The sequence below is a fragment of the Rhincodon typus genome, chromosome 2 (genome assembly GCF_021869965.1).
Source record: "Rhincodon typus isolate 14 chromosome 2, sRhiTyp1.1, whole genome shotgun sequence".
NCBI lineage: Eukaryota > Metazoa > Chordata > Chondrichthyes > Orectolobiformes > Rhincodontidae > Rhincodon > Rhincodon typus.
In genome coordinates, this window is record NC_063333.1 from 39,637,888 (window position 1) to 39,657,356 (window position 19,469).

A 19,469-nucleotide genomic window follows, 5' to 3' on the forward strand; every position below is an offset into this window, starting at 1 on the left:
CTGAACATCCAGTTAAAGACTAAAACTGGAAGGCCAAACAGGGGCATTCCAGCTTGAATGCAGCAGCAGAATGCCATGGCAGTTAGATGAGGGACAGAGTTCTTCAGGATGGAGATAAGTCTTTCCAATTTTTTGTAATTTAGAATAAAAGATGGCTGGACAACCACTGGGGTTGTGGTACGCGCTGTGGGAGTGGGGGGCGGTCTCTTCTAAAAGGTGGTCTGTGGCTGCAGCCGATGCTGCACCCAAACAGGAAGGAAGTCTCTAAGCCTGTTTGGCACACAGGCCTGAATTCTCCTGGAAGGTTCCCTCAGCAACTAACTGACCCTGATGCCTCCCAGAATTTGGAGCCTGGTAGGAAAATCTCAATCACCCTCTATTCAGCAATTTTAATATGTCCGTAATTTGGACACATGCTTGCAGATCAGTAATCCTCCCATCCTGCCTCTGGGTAAACAATCCAATGGGCAGAATGAAGCCAGGGAACCGTCAAACAGGTGGCAGCATGAAATTCCACTTCTGCCTTCTTCCATTTCAGGCTGCAATAGATCTAAAAAATCAACTCAAACTCTTTAATTAAAGTTAAAGCAACCTTTAAAATAACAGAAGAATGCAATATGAATGCATAAAATGATCTTTTTCACAACATCATTAACAGTAATAGTTTCTACTATTAAATGTTATGCTGAGAATAGGTATTCCACCCTGTTAAGTTTAGTGACTGTAGTTTTTATACCCCAACTTCTAAGCAAATATTGTTTCAATAATTACTTATGGAACGAAAGGAACAAACAATTCTTTTAAAAAAAGAGGTTTGTTAGTACTCCTCCCCTCTGCTTACAAGTGAGCTTCTGAGGGGCAGCTAATGAGAAGACATGGAACTGGTAGAACAGCTTGAGGCCAATTAATTCTACAAATTTTGCCCACTTTAGTCATGGACCAACTAGCAGGAGTTCATCACAGGACATGTACAAAAGATATTTTTCTGTGCCTCGGCTTCTAAAGTAACAGTTCACCCAAAATACGTTTAAATAGGAAGTATATAAATTAGTTCTGAAATTATGTATATTAGCCTGGATTTTATAGTCAGCTGCAAAGAAAATTGCCTGCAAAAATCTAGTGCTTTTTGTTGCACAGACATCCCTTTTCCAGCATTTGTTTTGAAAATGGTGTGGAGTTACGAGAATCGCCAAGTATTCGACAATAATGATGTCATCAAGCAGGATAAGCAGCCAATCATGTTGCAGTATTCTCACAGCCCACTAACCAATAAGAAAAACCACTGACTCCCTTCACCTTCCATTTTTAAAATTTACAGATGCCAAAATAAATGGTTGGTATATTCATATGGCTTTTATGTACAGACTAAAATATCAAAAAGAAGCTCAAAAAATAAGAAGAATATGCTATTTATTATCCTACATAAAAAAAAGATAGTTAGCAGACATAAAATTACTCTCTCGTGGCCAGAAAAACTGTTTAGCTGTAATTATGAACTCAGTATACCATTAAAAACCCAATTTAGAACTTATTATAATTACGACTGAGACTAAGGGTGCAATTTTAACTCAATGCAAATATGCAGGTTTAAATTCATGTCATAAGAGCAAAGAGTAGGATTTGACTTAGCAATGAATGCAATCTGGAAGGGATTTCAAACGTACACACGCTGCAGAAGCATAGAATCCCCTACAGCAACCTCTAGATTTCCACATTTAATTACACATGTGCAGACTCCAGAATTTGCTCAGTGTCAGAGAAGTAATAACAGAATACTTTGATGCCTTCACCAACCTTACTGCAACAAAAGCTGAACCATTATGACTAACTGTAAGAGCATGGGACCAAGGACAATTTGGGGAGACAGTGGTAGAAAGGTATTGATACTGAACTGATAATCCAGAGCCTCGAGCTAACTCCTTCATATAACTGAAAAATACTGAGGATGTTGGGAATCTGAAATAAAAAATAAATTTTTTAAAGAACACCTCTACGTTGAACATAACTTGGAGGAAGCATTGAATGTGGCAAGTCACTAAACATACTCTGACTGGGTGACTTCAATGTTCATCGTCCAGTGTGGGTCAGTGGCATCTTTACTAACTAAGCTGGCCAAATCCAAGCTGCTGAACTGAGAATGCGCCCATTGATGAGGAATCCAACAAGAGGGTAAAATCTACCTGACATCGTCCTTACTAATCTACCCATCAGAGATGCATCTGTGATGACAGTATCAGTAGGAGTGGACCAACACACATTAATTGTGGAGATGAAATCCCAGCTTCACATTGAGAATGCCTCCGTTGCGTTGGGTGGCACTATCACTGCATTAAATGGACAGACTTCAAAAAACAAAATGATCTAGCAACTCAAAAAATGGGCCCTTTTCCATCAAGCTAGAAGATTAACCCTTGTTCAAGAATGCAGGAGCTGCACCAGGCACACATATATGTCAGGTGTCAACCTGGTGTAGCTACAATATAGGACTGCTTGCATGCCAAATATCAGAACCAGCATGCAATACAGAGCTAAGTGATCCCACAAGCGACAGATCAGATGTAAGTTCTGCAGTCCTGCCACATCCAGTCGTTAATGATGGTAAAACGACTAACAGGAACGGGTGGCTGTACGAATATCCCCAACCTCAAAAATGGAGGAACCCAGCACATCACTGCAAAAGACAAGGCTGAAGCATTTGCATTCAACTTCAGCCAGCAATATGGCGTGGATGATCCATCTCAGCCTCCTCCGGTGGTCTCCAGCATCACAGGTACCAGTCTTCAGCCAATTTGATTCACTCCACATGATACCAAGAAATGACTGAAGCTACTGGACACTGCAAAGGCTTGAAAATATTCTGGCGAAAGTATTGAAGAAATGTTTTCCAGATCTTGCTGCACCCCTCACCAAGCTCTTCTCAGTACAGCTACAACTCTGGCATTCACCCAACAACAATGTGGAAAATTGCCCATGCATGTCTATTCACAAAAAGCAGGACAAATCCAAAGCAGCCAATGAACACCCTATCAGCAAGGTAATGGAAAGGGTCGTTGACAACGCTATCAAGCAGCACTTGCTCAGAAATAACTTGACCACTGATACTCAGTTCCAATATCAACAGGACTACTCACCTCCTAACCTCATTACAACCTTGATTCTAACATGGATAAGAGAGCAGAACTCCAAAGGATAACTGCCTTTGATATCAAAGCTGTATTTGACTGTGTTAAGCATCAATGAAAACTGGGGTTAATGGAAAATGGGAAAAACTCTCCACCGATTGGAATCAAACCCAGCAAAAGGAAACATGGTTGTGATTGTTGCACATCAATGATTTCAGTCCAACTACAGAACTACAAGAGTTCCTCAGTCTGGTGTCCTAGGTCCAACCATCTTCAGTTGCTTCATCATTGACCCTTCCTCCAAAATAATGTCTGAAGTGGTATGTTCACTGATGTTTGCCCAATATTCAGCACCATTCAAGACTCCTCAGATACTGAAGCAGCTGGTGGCTATGTACAGCAACATCTGACAACATCTAAGCTTGCGCTGATAAGTGGCAAATAACATTTGCACCATACAAGTGCCAGACAATGGCCATCTCCAACAAGGAAGAAACTATCACCCCTTTATGTTCAGTGGCATTAACATTGCTGAATTTTCCAACATGCCAGTGGTTACTATTAATCAGAAACTGGACAGGGCATATAAATACTGTGGTCCAATAAAAGCATGTCAGAGGCTGTGAATTCTGAGGAGAGTAACTCATCTCATTTCCAATCCCTGGCCATCATCTACAAGGCACAAGTAAGGAGTGTGACGGAATACTGTCCACTTGCCTGGATAGATGCAGGTCTATTAAAATTAAAATTAGAATTAGAATTAGAGCTAGATTTTATTGTCACATGTACTCAAGTACAGGGATACAGGAGTACAGTGAAAAGTTTACAATGTTGCCATTCATGGTGCCATCTTAGGTACAAGGTACCAACGTACAAAATCTTAGGTAAAAGTAGAATACTAAAGAAATGAGTTAAAAATTCAATATTACAGTTCGTGAAGCTCCAAGCTGTACAGGACTAAACAGACCACTTGACTGGCACCCTATCTACCACCTGCGTCGTTCACTCCCTTCACCTCCAAGCACAGTGGTAGCAGTGTACAACATCTGCAAGGTACACTACAATAACTCACTATATTCCTTTAACAGCATATTCCAAACCCATGACATATATCATGTACCAGGATTAGGGAGGCAGAATTATAGAAACACCACCACTTTCAAGTTCCCACACAATATCCTGGCTTGAAAGTATATAATTTCACTGTTGCTGGGTCAAAATCTTGGAACTCCCTTCCAAACAGTCCAGTGTATGCACATACAACCCAAGAACTGCAGAAGTTCCAGAAGCTCACTACAACTTTTCCAGGGCAATTCATGAGGGAAAGTAAATGCTGATCTACACAGCAATGCTCACGTTCCATGAACGAATTTTTAAAAATACTGTAACAAGGCCACTGGTATTGTGAAGAACATGAAGGCATGGAAAGTTAGTAGAATTGATAGTTTAGACCTCAACAGACTTATGGATGCCTGGGTCAATATAAAATGCTTGATTTCCAATCAAGCTTTTAAGCTGCAAGGTTTGGGAAATCTGGGAGATAATTATGCCTTTAGGAGACAGTTCTGTAGGCAGAAATCATATGCAAGCTTTACATTATGCTCTTAAAAGATTAGTGAACATCAACAGCATTATATCCTGTGCTCTGACAAAATCTTTTTTACTTGCGTATTATTTTCCTCAACACTTTTTCCCCATTCACGTCTTCTGGCAACAGCATTGCCTCCTTTGCTGGAGGCGTCACTAATGTAGATTTCAAAATCTGCCAATGGCACTCCTTATCTAAAACTTGGCCCAGAACATGAATCAGAGTTCTTGGCAACAAAATTGAACATACTCATTTTAGGCACTATTTTTGAAAATTAGAAACTTTAACTGAGGCCTGAAAGAAGAACTGAAAGAGTAACAAGTCATACCAGACTCGAAATGTTAACTTGGCTTCTCTCCCAACATATGCTGCCAGACTTGCTGAATTTCTCCAACCTGTGTTTGCTTCAGATTTCTAGCATCCACTGTGTTTTGCTTTTATTTGATTAACAGTTTGGTGTTTTGTGTCCAGCCCTTTTTGTTTTCAAATTCAATTGTACCTCCCACCGATCATTCACTGAGATTAAGCAGCAAGTATCCTAAACATAAAGTTAAACAAAGCTTCCTAGGTTTGATTGCTGGTCTGTGATGTGATAATTGATCTCAACTAGAGCTGTCATAGAAACATCATGATCCTCATCATCTATGGGAGAAATGGGGAAATAACCCCAGCCAGGGATCTGCTGTTGTTCAAATTGATTATCCCATTACGTCAGTACATATGACCGTCCACCATACACAGACAGACAGACTCAAAACCAAGCAGCGTAATGATATTCACAAAAATAACAGCCAATGAGGCGGTACAGTGGCTCACGGGTTAGCACTACTGTCTCACAGCACCAGAGACCCAGGTTCAATTACACCCTGGAAATCTGCGGTGTCTGTATAGAGTCTGCACATTCTCCCCGTGTCTGCGTACATTTCTTCCGGGTGCTCCAGTTTTCACCCAAAGATGTGCAGGTTAGGTCGAAGGCCATGCTAAATTGTGTCCAGGGATGTGTACGCTAGATGGATTAGCCATGGGAGATGCAGGGTTACAGGGATAGGATAGAAGGGATGAGTCTGGGTGGGATGCTCTTTGGAGAGTCAGTGTGTACTTGATGGTCCGCTTCCGCTCTGTAGGATTCTATGAATTTAGTAAGGTACAGGAGTGTAATTTGCAATCTTGAATTCAGTCAGTTACATTCTTTAGGGGAAAAAGGGAAGGAAGAAAATTGCCAAACTAAAACAAACTATTTACCTCAAGGTTCTCACAAGACAAAAGATTCAGCCAGCTATGGGTTGCTGATTGATTTATGGCATTTGTGGATGACAATGACCATCGGCCTGACAGCAATTATCTAACTGGCTCCTGGGTAACTAACCGTTTATTTAGCAAAAGTCTTTGGAACATTGCAAGGTTAGATGGTGTTTCTCTGCAGTAAAATACCTAAAGTCTGAAGAAAACAAGTTTATTTTCCCTCACCAGTAGCCGTAAAGTGTGGCCGTTAACACCAATTGCTTGTACTTCCTGTAAAGAACTGAAAATAAACTAGAGATGTGAAACTGAATAACAGAAAATCCTGGCAAGCAAAAAGGATCATCTCAGCTAATCCTGTGGACTGAAACCATTAAACTGCTACCCAGTATTTTTCTCCCCCTGCCCATAACACCTTTTTTCCCCTGTTTGCGTATATAGAGTGGGGAAAGGGAGATGTTGAGAAGGGGGTTACAGATTTAAATAGTAGAGTTATATGTTAACAGTTCATAATTGTTTACCTTTGGTTAGAATGTTTATTTATAATAAATAATAGCTCTTGTTCAGTACAGAAACTTTATCCATTTCTTAGCCTGTATCTATCTATTCACCATGAATATGTTGATGAACTTTTAAACTTTTGTGATAACCATGGAATAGTGGGGCTTGATTTACAGAGTGCTACCCAGTGAGGCGTGACAATAGGTCTAAGTCAGAACAGCACGTGACATGGAGGGGAACTCGTAAGCTGCGATAACCCTGATTCTGCTGCATGCGTGTTTGGGAGATCCTGGTCTTAGAGCCTTTATGAATTATTACCATGCATCTTGCAGTTGGTACAGACTGTTGCCGTTTTCATCACGCTGAAGGTGGGGCAGGGGATGCCAATCAATTGGATACTTTGTCCTGGATAGCATCAAACATATTCAGTGTTGTTAGAACTGCACACATCTGGGCAAATGGAAAGTATTCCATCACTCTCTTAATATGTGCCTTGCAGATAACAGGCTTTGGGGAGACAAAAAGTTTCGTTACTTGCCGTAGAATTCCTAGCCTCTGGCCTTATTATAGAAATGGAATTATTTATTAACATTATTGGTTATTAATGATTGAGAGCCGAGAAAGGGGAAAGAAGGGAGTGGAGCATGAGTTTTGGAAGCCAGACAGGGAGGCACAAAAGGGAAGGTTTATTATCTTGGGGAGGAGGCATGATGTCCAAATGCACATAGGATGATGCATCCGAGTTACGTGCACCCATCACTTCTGATATTTTCAACAAAATTGTTTAAATAAAATGATTTTATTCTTATCCATATGTTTTTATTTCAAAATAGCGTAAGGGCTTCTGGATTGGTGCACACGAGGCTATCATGTTATGGGACCAGGTCAGGGATGAATGGGAAGGTGGTGAGTTAGCCAGGTATCATATGTTACATGCCCCCGCCCCAGCAAAACACATCCAACAGCAGATCATTAAATCTAGCCTCATAACTTAAGATTTAATTTAATAACATTTGTTGCAGACAAATTGTACTCGATACAAATAAAAGAACTTTAGCTAATAAATTTTATTTTGGGGGGGGGGGGTGGAACTTGAATAGTGAAGGGACTAATCATCAAATTGCAAAAGAAAGGAAATCTAGATGGGCGTAACACTGCTGCTGGAAATCTTCAGCACAGAACTTCTCAATGGATTGAAAGCAGAAATAGACAGTACCCTTCATAAAGGGCAGAGATGATTTTGAATTGGCAGAGCATACAGCGAGCAGATCTTTATGCTTAGATGCTTCGTAGCACAGAACCTAGAGCATCAGAAGGCACTTTTTATCAATTTATTTACCTGAAGTAGGCTTTTGACAGCATCTGTCAACAGTTACTCTGAAACAGTGCAAGACCATCATAGGCACCATGGACTTCGTCACAGGAATAAGATAGCAGTGGGTGAATATCCTAATACCTCCAAATTACCTAGGATGATTCACTCACAGCGGTGACCAGAAAAAAGTTGTTCTCTCAAGCACATGGCAAGAAATGGTAAGGAGCTGCTCCTCCATTGACAGGATGGTGTCCCCATATTCACGCCTGTAGGTTCACTAGGGAATGGGGGAGAGGCAACTTGTGATTGAAGGAGCAGCAAGCAGGAGAAAGAAGTACTAGTCCTGAGCAACACTCCCTCTAAGTTGTGTGGCTACTGCGCTGAGATTCCACACACTAACTGGCAATCTGATGCATTGACTTCTTATTTCAGAATTCATGTAAATCACAGACCTCAGAGGCCCACACACTGAAAAATAAAATTAGAGGGAATATTGGTTCTGAGGGATTTACTGGGGAAGTTATGCCAGAAGACTGGGAGCAAGAGCTGAGGGCCAGGAGCAGGACATCAAGAGATGTGGGGTGACAGTCTGGCTGTAATTTTACTGAGTCTTGGAGAGAGATCCACTTATCTATCAAGGCAGCCACTTATCTGTCAAGACATGCATCTGCTCATTGGATCTCAGGTTTGGGGTTGAGGCAGGGAGAAGAGGACAGTTCAAAATTGCAAAGGCAGAAGCAAGGGGGCTTACAAGGGTATTGGGGTAGACAAGGAGGCTGTGGAAGTGTGGACAAATGGTTGAGATGGAAGTGGGCAAGACAGAGAGACAGTGACTATATGGGGGCAGGGTTAGAAAGAGACAGATTGCATGGGGCTGAGGACAGAGAGCGGCTGCATGATAGGGTGTAAGAGAGAGGGAGGCTGCAATGGGAGGAGTGAAGCTGGGGACTGGGGAGGAAGAGAAGATGCTACATTTCAGGGGTTGGGGAGAGGGAGTCTGCAAGGTGGGTGGTAAGGGGAGGACATCAATCACTGCCCCACTAGGAAGCAACATTTCCAGGAAGTGATGTACAGATCAACATCCAACAAAAATCAGTAGCATCAATCTTTGACAGTGACTAGAAACGGGCAACTATTTAAATTGAGATAATGTCATATGTACACTAGTAATTTTATTAGTACATATACACATTTAGAGATATATATCTTATTTGTTGACCTGATCAAGGCCATTAATGCAGTCAACTGTGAGGGCCTTGGAAGGTAGGAGAAGTTTGACCGCACAGAGAAATTCATCACAATGGTTCAACAGTTTCAATGACAGCATACTCACACTTGGCCTGGATGATTGAGATTCTTCTGATCTATTCCCAGTCATTAGTGGAATAAAATATTGCATACTAGTGCCACCTTCTTCAGTATGCTTTTCTCCTCATTGCTCTCAAAGCCTTCCATGATTGTGATCCATGAATCTGCCCAATCTTGGACCACTCTACACAAAGACAGATCTCCAAAAACATACTTCTCAATTTCTGTTTACAGATGACTATGCACCAGCTGCTAGTTCTGAGCTGGGTATGCAACATAGCAGATTTGTTCATGTATGCAACAACTTTGGTCTAATGACCAATGCATGCAAAATTTAAGTAATATACCAGCTGGCTTCAGGAAAGCTCTATTTTGAGCTAAAGTTTTAAGTCTATGATCAGAACCTGTCAGCAGCAGATAAGTTGACTTATCTCGGCAACACACTTTCTTGAATTATTGGTATCAACAATGATACACCAATGATACACTTGCAAGAATTGACAAAGCAAGCATAGCCTTCATCAAGCTTCAAATGTCAGGCTAGGAATGAAGACAAGAAAGGCTGCCTACAAAACTGAAATTCTACAGAACAATAGTCTTACCTATTCTGCACTGCACATGTGACTCTTGGACACGAGTCCTGGGCAGGTGGTGGTGGGGGGGATGATGGCCTAGTGGTATTATTGCGAGACTATTGATCCAGAGACCCTGTTAATGATCTGAGGAAACGAAAACAGAAATTGCTGGCAAAACTCAGCAAGTCTGGCAGCAATTCTGATGAAGAGTCACCAGACTCAAAATGTTAATGCTGCTTTCTCTCCATTGATGCTGTTTCACTTTTTGTTTCAGATCTCCAGCATCTGTAGTTCTTAGTTTTATTTCAAATGATCTAAGAACCTGGGCTCAAATCCCTCTGTGGTAGATTATAGAATTTGTATTCACTTTAAAAAAATTTGGAATTACAAATCTAACGATGATCACAGGACGGTTCTTATTGTTGGGAAAAGACCATCTGGTTGACTAATGTACTTTAGGGAAGGAAACTACCATTCTTATATTTCAATTCTTTTTGTAGGATGTGGGCGTTGCTGGCTGGCCAGCATTTCTTGCCTATCCCTAGTTGCCCTTGAGAATGTGGCAGTGAGCTGCCTTCTTGAACTGCAGTACTCCTCCTGCTGTGGGTTGACCCACAATGCTATTAGGGAAGGAATTCCAGGATTTTGACCCAGCGACAGAGAAGGAACGGCGATATATTTCCAAGTCAGGATGGTGAGTGACTTGGAGGTGGTGGTGTTCCCATATATCTGCTGCCCTTGTCCTTCTAGATGGAAGTGGTCATGAGTTTGGAAGGTGCTGTCTGAGGATCTTTGCTGAATTTCTGCAGTGCACCTTGTAGATAGTGCACACTGCTGCTACTGAGAGTCAGTGGTGGAGGGAGTGAATGCTTGTGGGTGTAGTGCCAATCAAGTGGGTTGCTTTGTCCTGGATGGTGTCAAGCTTCTTGAGTTGAGTTTTGTTGGGGCTACACTCATTCAGGCAAGTGGGGAGTATTCCATCACACTCCTGACTTGTGCCTTGTAGATGGCGGACAGGCTTTGAGGAGTCAGGAGGTGAGTTACTCGCCGCAGTATTCCTAGCTTCTGAACTGCTTTTGTAGCCACTGTGTTTATGTGGTGAGTCTAGTTGAGCTTCTGGTCAATGCTAACACCCAGGACGTTGATAGTGGGGAATTCAGTGATGGTAACACCATTGAATGTCAATGGGTGGTGGTTAGATTGTCTCTTATTGGCGATAGTCATAGCCTGGCATTTGTGTGGCGCGAATGTCACTTGCCACTTGTTAGCCCAAGCCTGGATATTGTCCAGATCTTGTTGCATGTGAACATGGACTGCTTCAGTATCTAAGGAGTATCATGAATGGTGCTGAACGTTGTGCAATCATCAGCGAACATCCCCACTTCTGACCTTATGATGGAGGGAAGGTCATTGATGAAGCAGCTGAAGATGGTTGGGCCTAGGACACTACCCTAAGGAACTCCTGCAAAGATCTCCTGAAGCTAAGATGATTGGCCTCTCACAACCATGACCATTCTCCTATGCGTCAGGTATGACTCCAACCACTGGAGAATTTGTCCCCTGATACCTACTGATTCCAATTTTGCTAGGGCTCCTTGATCCCACACCCAGTTGAATGCAGCCTTGATATCAAGGGCTGTCACTCTCACCTCACCTCTGGAATTCAGCTCTTTTGTCCATGTTTGAACCAAGGCTGTAATGAGATCAGGAGCTGAGTGGCCTTGGTGGAACCCAAACTGGGCGTCACTGAGCAGGTTATTTTGGAGCAGGTGCTGCTTGATAGCACTGTTGATAACACCTTCCATCACTTTACTGATGATCGAGAGTAGGCTTATGGGGCGGTAATTGGCCAGTTTGGATTTGTCCTGCTTTTTGTGTGCAGGACACACTTGGGAAATTTTCCACATTGTCAGGTAGATACCATTGTTGTAACTGTACTGGAACAGCTTGGCAAGGGGAGCTGCAAGTTCTGGAGCACAAGTCTTTAGTCCTATTGCCGGAATGTTGTCAAGGCCCATAGCCTTTGCAGTATCCAGTGTCTCCAACCGTTTCTTGATATCACGTGGAGTGAATCGAATTGGCTGAAGGCCGGTATCTGTAATGCTGGGGACCACTGGAGCAGGCCGAGATGGATCGTCCACTCGGCACTCCTGGCTGAAGATTGCTGCGAATGCTTCAGCCTTATCTTTTGCAGTGATGTGCAGGGCTCTTCCATCATTGAGGATGGGGATACTTTTGGAGCCTAGTCCTCCAGTGAGTTGTTTAATTGTCCACTGCGATTCATGACTAGATGTGGCAGGACTGCAGAGCTTAGATCTGACCCGTTGGTTGTGGGATCGCTTAGCTCTGTCTATCACTTGCTACTTTCGCTGTTTGGCGTGCAAGTAGTCCTGTTTGGTGGCTTCACCAGGTTGATATCTCATCTTCAGGTATGCCTAGTGCTGCTCCTGGCATGCCCTCCTGCACTCTTCATTGAAGGATGGCAGATTTCCTCCCCTGAAGGTTATTAGTGAACCAGATGGGTTTTGCTGACAATCGGCAATGATTTCATGGTGACCAATAGATTCTTAATTCCAGACTTCTTTTTGAATTCCAATTCCACCATCTGCCGTGGTGGGATTCGAACCCAAGTCCCCAGAATATCAGCTGGGTTTCTGGGTTAATAGTCTGGCAATAATACACTAGGCCATCACCTACCCTTAAAAACATTCTTATATAGTCTGGCCTATATCTAACCCCAAACCAAATGATTCTTAACTGCTCTCTGGGTAATTGGGGATGGCCAATAAATACTGGCCTCACCAGTGAAGCCCAGTGCATGAATTTTAAAAAAATTCTTGCCAAGAAACTCAACCACTTTCGTTTGAGCTACTTTTGGAAGCTTCTGAAGATCAAATGGCAGGACAAAATACCAGACACTGAGGTGATCAACCAAGCATGTTCAGAATTCACACAATATTTAGACAATCACAATTGAGTTGGCCTGGTCATGTAGCCAGAATGCCTAATCCATGCTTTTAAAAGGAAGTCTTATGGACATCAATGAAGATCTGAATGGTATTCCCAGAAAAGAATACTTTTACTTCAATGGGAATCTTGAGTTTGAGGTCTCATGGTAATCAAAGGAAGAATTATAATGAAAATCTGAAGGATCCTCTTAGAACTTTTGGTATGGACCCCAAGTCCTGGGAAATATTGCCCAGGATTGCTGCACATGACACAACCAAATAAAAAAATGGTCTGGCCTCCTTTGAAAGTAAAAGTGTATCAGTGGCAGAGGAAAAATGAAAGGAGATTAAACCCAAAGGCTGCAACTTATCTGAACCTCAATCATCTGCAGGAAAACCTTGCAGCTACAAATTGATCTTAGCAGTTACTTAAGTACCATTGAATCCTACCAAACATTCCAGGTTTTGATCATGTCATTATTTATCTCACAATCAACAGGTCAATCATCTTACAATAAGTGACATTTAATGTTTACAATCCAGCATTACATCTGCTGCTGTACACTAATGGCGATTCTCAGATATAACCATTGATTTGTGATACTGCCCACTCTTTCCCTCATTGCCCATCCCAAATACTTTTCCAACCCTGGAAAAATGAAGGATCATGTCAAGTTCTCAATAAATAAAGAATACCAGTAAGACCAAATTAGGAAGGACTGCAAATAGCAGAAAATAAGCTAGATATGGCAAGATGCTGAGATAATGAGTAGAGGGTCACCATTTAATGACAGAAAGTACAAACAGATTGTAGAAAAACATCATAAAGAATAACAATTTAAGATGAACTGTATTATTCAAGAAAATAAAGCACAATGCAGGAGCAGTATTTTGTGGTAATAGATCAGTGAAACCATCAACAGCAAATGGATCTTGATTGGCGTCGCCAGAGCGCTGGGGTACAAAGCTCAGGATGTGAGGCTGTAATTGCACAAATCACTGGTCCATCCAGATGGGAAGTTTTGTGTATGGGTGTAAACAATTTTGAAAGAAAGTTAACTGGGAACTGAAGCCAAGACTCAAAGATCTTTCGCGTAGGCCTTGATTCTACAAGTGATTAAGGCCTCAGAATTAGAAGGCACAGTGCAATAATTATTCAGATTTAAGCAATATTCACAGAAATTGATAACTAATCTATGCAACAAAGTTCAAAGCATATGGGGAAAACATCTGCCACCAGATCCAGAAACGTTGGAAGGGGGAGGATGGCTGCCCTAAGCACAGGGAGACAAGTAAGTCATAAGGGGGCTAGGAGTAAGGAGGACATGGGGGCCATAAGTGGGCTTTGACAGACAGCTAGGATTCAAGCTGGCTGTGGGAAAACAGATGGGGAGTGTAGTGGGGAAAGAAATGGAGGACACAGGGGTGGGGTGGTGGAGGGGAGATAAAAGACACTACAGGGACAAGGGAAAGAGTGGGAGTCTGCAAGGGTTGGGGGGGGGGGTGGGGGGGGGGGTGGGGGTGGGGGTGGACTTCAGGGAGTAGATGTACAGAGCCAGGAGAGAGAGGGAAAGCAAGCGCTAGAGAGAGAGAGAGACAGAGAGTCACAGAGAGGCCTCAGAACAGAGCAGAGAGGATGTGGCCTTAGGGCAGAGAAGGGTGAGGCTGCCCAGGTGGAGCAAGAGATGGGTAGGCTGCAGCAGATGGTACAGAGTGTGAAGGAGTTTGCAAGAAATAAAGTGAACATAGTTTCAAGCCTGAAAGCGAAGCAATACCCAACTAATTCTGAGATGGAAAATCTTGAAATCACTGAAGTAATGAATTACTTGCAAATGAATATGGTATATCTAATTTGAGACTATTCAGGAACTATATTGATACAAATGTAGTGGATACTATTGGCAATGAACACTGAGTCAATTGTTAAATTTTAATCTGAGATGCAGTAAAATGAGTGGTCATTTCTTGGATAAAATATTCCAACCTCAAGGACATAATGGAAATATATTAGCTGTTCAGGGTTTGAGTGAAGATTTGTGGCTCAAGTGCTGTTGCAGATGCTGGTGTGTTCGCCAAGCTGGGAAGTTTGATAACAGATGTTTTGTCTCCTTACTAGGTGACATCCTCAGTGCTGTGGAGCCTCCTGTGAAGTGCTGTTGTCTTGTGCCGGTTCAAATTTATTTTGTCTGGTTTTTGCTGCTTCCATTAGGTGCCGGTTCCAGCTGTGCATTGTAATGGTCAGTATGTCAGATCTAATTACATGTGTTTGTTGACGGAGTCCGCAGATGAATGCAAAGCCTCCAAGAATTCCCTGGTTGTCCTCTGTTTGGATTGTCCAATGATTTTAGTAATGATAGTGGACAAGCCAAACAGAGGACAGCACCTACCGGAAGCAGCAAAAACCAGACCATATAAATTTGAACCGGCATGAGACAACAGTGCTTCACAGGAGGCTCACAGCATTGAGGATGTCACGTAGCAAGGAGACTAAATTTCTGCTATCAAACCTCCCAGCTTGGCGAACACACCAACATCTACATATATTAGCTGTTATCTTACCAGTCTACAGAAGATGGCTTTACATGTGTAAAAGTTTGTGTCAGTATTTTTAAAAAAAACTTTTGTTGCCATCTTATGTCTGTTGTCTTAAGTCAGTTTAAATACCATGGTATCTAGGAAATGAATGTTTTACTTGTGAGTTGTGACTTTAACTGTAAAGTACAAATACCCTTATGTCAACAAATTCAAAAGGTATTGTTATTACATGAATACAATACCTAAAAAAGAAGTTAGTGGGAATGAAAATATAGCCACCAAAACCAAACAGTTAACATCAGGTGGAACCCCAAAAGGGAAAAAAGACACTTGGTATCCTGGTATGCAATGAACAATTACAAATTGATAATAGAGTGGAGAGGGTTGGGAAGCTGGTGTTTGCATCATCAAATTCAAATAAGTCTTCAAGAAATGCCTTTTTTAGAAAAATATGACAGATATCATGGAATCTGATAACGCAAAGACATGCGGACTGGCCAGGTAGGACACAATTTAAATCTTTTCAGTTCTGTGCATTCCTATATATTCCACTGAAACCCATATCTACTTCTTAGACTTTAGTCACTTGTCTAAATATTACCATCTTGTAACCAATTTTTGTCCAGTTATACTCTTATGAAATATCTTAAGATTGTTTTACTGTACTAAAAACACTATATAAATGGAAATTGTTAACACATCTAGTAATGTAATTCCATCCATCATAGAAAAGCTAGTTAATTAATAACTGGGAAATGTATACAGAATGTGATCTCTAGACTTCAGTAAAGCACATGCATTTCTGCCTACCATACAAATTTGAATCAAACTGTTACAAAACCATATACTTAGACATTTAATACTTACTCATTGTGATACAGCTTTTATGGTCTTGAATGGAAATTAATGGTCACTTCCTACTTTCACAAAGATCAGCAGCTAATATATTTTTCCACAATGCAAATTTACCACTGAATGCTGAGAACAATGTTGGTTGCATCTTACCTGCATTTTGTAGAGTTTCAATATTTTGTGGCCTTGTTGCAAGTTCTGCAATTGTTTGTACAAATTGTGCTCTAGCCTTCTGGTACTGTTCAAAAACTGTTGGGACAGAATTAAAATTGAACAAATTCTTCAGTTGTAAGAATTCACACATATAATGATACAACAACAGTCTCAATAGCACACACAATATGAGTTGTGGTTCAGTCGTAGCTCTCTTGCCTTTGAGTCTGAAAAGTTGTGCATTCAAGTCTGGCTCCAGAGATGTGAACAGAAAACCTAGGCTGATACTCCTGTACAGTCCTTAAAGACTGTTTCGCTGTTGTAAAAGTGCTGTCTTCCAGATGAGCTGGTCTTGCCTGACCAGCTGGGGTCCATAAAAGATTCCATGGCCTGTTCAAATAACTGGGGAATTCTCTGGCCAATATTTACTTCTCAAACAATATGACAACACAGAAATACCTGTTCATTATCACATTTCTGTCTGTGGGAAATTGCTGCCTGGTTCTCTGCTTAACTACAATGATTACAATTACCTAGTATTTAAAAATGTAATGGGTAAAGCAATTTGGGACACCCTGAGCCAGTGAGGAGTATTGTGCAAGTTTCTCTTTTACTTTATATAAATAGTCGCTGCTTAATTACAACTTCAGAAAAAATAAGTAACTTTACATATACCTCCTGCCCGTCAAAGACAACAGCTTCCACCAAATCCCCATTTCCAAGAGTAGTCTTCAAAATAAGTCAATAATGTTTAGAATTTCCGAAAGATTTTTACCTTGTAAAGCTAGTCTTTGAGTCATGGTGCCTGTACTCTAATGTAGAAATCTAATGGATGAGATGTGTTGCATACTCAGACATCTGCGGCTGCTGCTAACACTGTTGCGCTCTACCGTGTGTCCAAGACAACCAGTGAATTGTGCTGTGCTGCGGTTACCACGGCGACGAACCGGAAGGGGATACTCACCAATCTTGGCCGACGTCGCCACTTTGTAATTGTGAGCTGAAGCGCGTGAAAGGACCCAGTGGCAGAGCTTGGGCTCTTCTTTCATTATCTATTCCTTTTACTTTGTTCGCAAGTGTTCAGCGTGTGAGTTTGCAACTCGACGATCTCAAGCCCCTCCCGTTCCCCGCAAACATACTGCGTTTTTCTGACTGACTTGCACTCCTTTTATATTTAGGAATTGTTCGCATTACCCTAAGTGGAGTAGCAGCAGCAACCAGCCTAGGCTTTGTTACAGTGTTGTGTACTCTGCCCGTGATCCCGAATCTACCACGCAAGCCCCATTTTTAGATGAAAAAAATCATGATTAGCTGTTCCATGCAGTTTTCTGTGGTGCGTATTCATTTGGACGCACGCTAAGCAAGAAGATGATTGCACAATCAAGCATGATCTCCTGGGGCAGAAAACATTTATGTTAAGAACACATAATAAAATGTGAATTCAGTACTGTGAACGGTAAAATATTCATGTCTTGAAAGGTTAAAGCGGAAATGGTTGAAGTAGCTGTGTCTCAGGATTTTACCGATGGTTCTGAATACAAACGCCTTTGCTGCACATAAAGTGGTTAGCAGCTGGTGTTTTGACTTGATTACAGATCATGGCGAGAAATCGTTTATATAGTCAACATAATGCAACAAATAAATCTTGACTGACGACTCTATCCAAGCAAAACGTGTCATTCGAGTTGTTTGTTCGTGCAGGAATAACGCCACGCAGGTGACAAAAAGAACAAAAATAACGATAATAACCTTTTTTCAGCGCAGACCTGTTTGCTATTTAATGTATGTAATTGTCTGTGAAAGAGTAGTTCACCAAGACCAATCCATATTCGCAATACTTACATCCATATATTCCAAAATTCAATGTTATACCTTTCGAAAAGGGCTAATATGAAAAAAATAGTAACTGAAACTATAAGAAAACAAAGAACTGTGGATGCTGGAAATTTTAAACAGAAAAAAAGCATTGAAGAAACTCATCAGCTCTGGAACATCTACGTAAAAGCAGCGTTAACGTTTCGGGGCACACCAACTCGAAACGTTAACTTAAATTATAAACCGTATGCAGCTAACTAGCGCCTGTGTTTTAACAGTTAATCGCATCTATTACTGCTCAGAAGATATACAATCTATTTACATGTATATCCATTTCAATCTTTTTAGTAATCGTGTATTTTGTAATATTTAGAAAGCATTGAACGTATCGGATTACATCAAACTTTCTTATTATTTGTTTTGTTGTCTGCTTTCATTAACATGAATCGACTTCATCCACTCAGATTTTAGAAGAATTTAAATTGGTAGCTAAAGGTCGCCTCCGTTACCCATTGTTTCAAAAAGGAACATTTTCCGAAATTCGCGTAATTCATCATTAAATGTATTGTTCAACTCCTTGGCATTCTGTGTTGATGTGTTGACTTCAAACCCCGCAATCACACTTTTACAACCAATTTGCAACGATACTGTAATTAAAACACAGTATAAGTCATTTAAGATATATATTTAAAGATGCGTCGTTTGCCAGATTTTGTGGTTTCTCGACAATGTTCAGGATGTTCGTACCTGAATGTAAAACAAGTGCTCTCTAAAGCTGGATTTGGCTCCGATACAGATGACGCAGGCGCATACGAAGGCGTGCCCTGTGCGCTGTTGCTAGCTCCGTGAGGAGCGACTAAGTTTAGTTTCATTTTTTTGCCCATCAATATAACAATTATCAAGTTTTACCAAACAGGTCAAAGTAAATCAATAATAATTGACGCAAAAATACTTGAACACGCACTTACCTTTAAAATGGGAGGGCCACTACATGATACATTGGTATGAGTAGCCATGTTTCCAAAGTGCTGAATGAGAAAAGTGAAACTGTAAAGCCAGTTTAGTAATTCTGGCCGCCCTAGATCGGAGTTAATCTGTTACTGGGGTAATTACGCATCAATCAGCATTTCAAGGCCCGCCTCTATTATTCAGACGTCACGGCCTTGGGGCTGTTGAAGTGCATCTTATTGACCCGGCGCTAGGCTGTCAATCAGGAGCTTCTGTCGTCATGAAATGACTGTTTAAGGACGTCCGAAGTAATTTTTAAAAGTACGGTGCATTCTGTAAACGTCTCCGTGTGATTTCAATTTACGCGTTAGTAAATATTCCACAGCACAGACATGAAAATCCAATTATTTTAAAGATCACACGTGACTATTATGCTAAACAAATCTATGTATACATCAGTTGCGAGGCGAAATTAATTAGCAATTTCGGGATTTGTCTATTTTTGAAAATAGAATCATCATCATTGCATTGACTATACGACGGTGATATTTACGTTGAAACTGTTTCAAC

The 19,469-nt window shown here is 41.3% G+C and overlaps 1 protein-coding gene across 3 annotated transcripts in view; it reads right to left on the reverse strand.

Annotated features, from left to right (window-relative positions):
• Window positions 1-19,097, reverse strand: part of spag6 (sperm associated antigen 6) — a 161,421-nt gene extending 142,324 nt beyond the window's left edge. Inside the window, exons 1-2 of one of the 3 annotated variants that reach the window (XM_048617961.1) lie at window positions 18,920-19,097; window positions 16,137-16,232 (exon numbers count right to left, since the gene is read on the reverse strand). Coding sequence is in view for 1 of the 3 variants with exons in the window: in XM_048617952.1 (XP_048473909.1) it covers window positions 16,137-16,232; window positions 16,912-16,936 (121 nt within the window). In the remaining 2 variants the exon portion in view is untranslated. Of the gene's footprint in view, window positions 1-16,136; window positions 16,233-16,911; window positions 17,055-18,698; window positions 18,803-18,919 lie in introns of those variants that run through there. The other 2 variants (XM_048617967.1, XM_048617952.1) reach the window with 2 other exon arrangements.
• Between the last annotated feature and the right edge of the window lie 372 nt (window positions 19,098-19,469).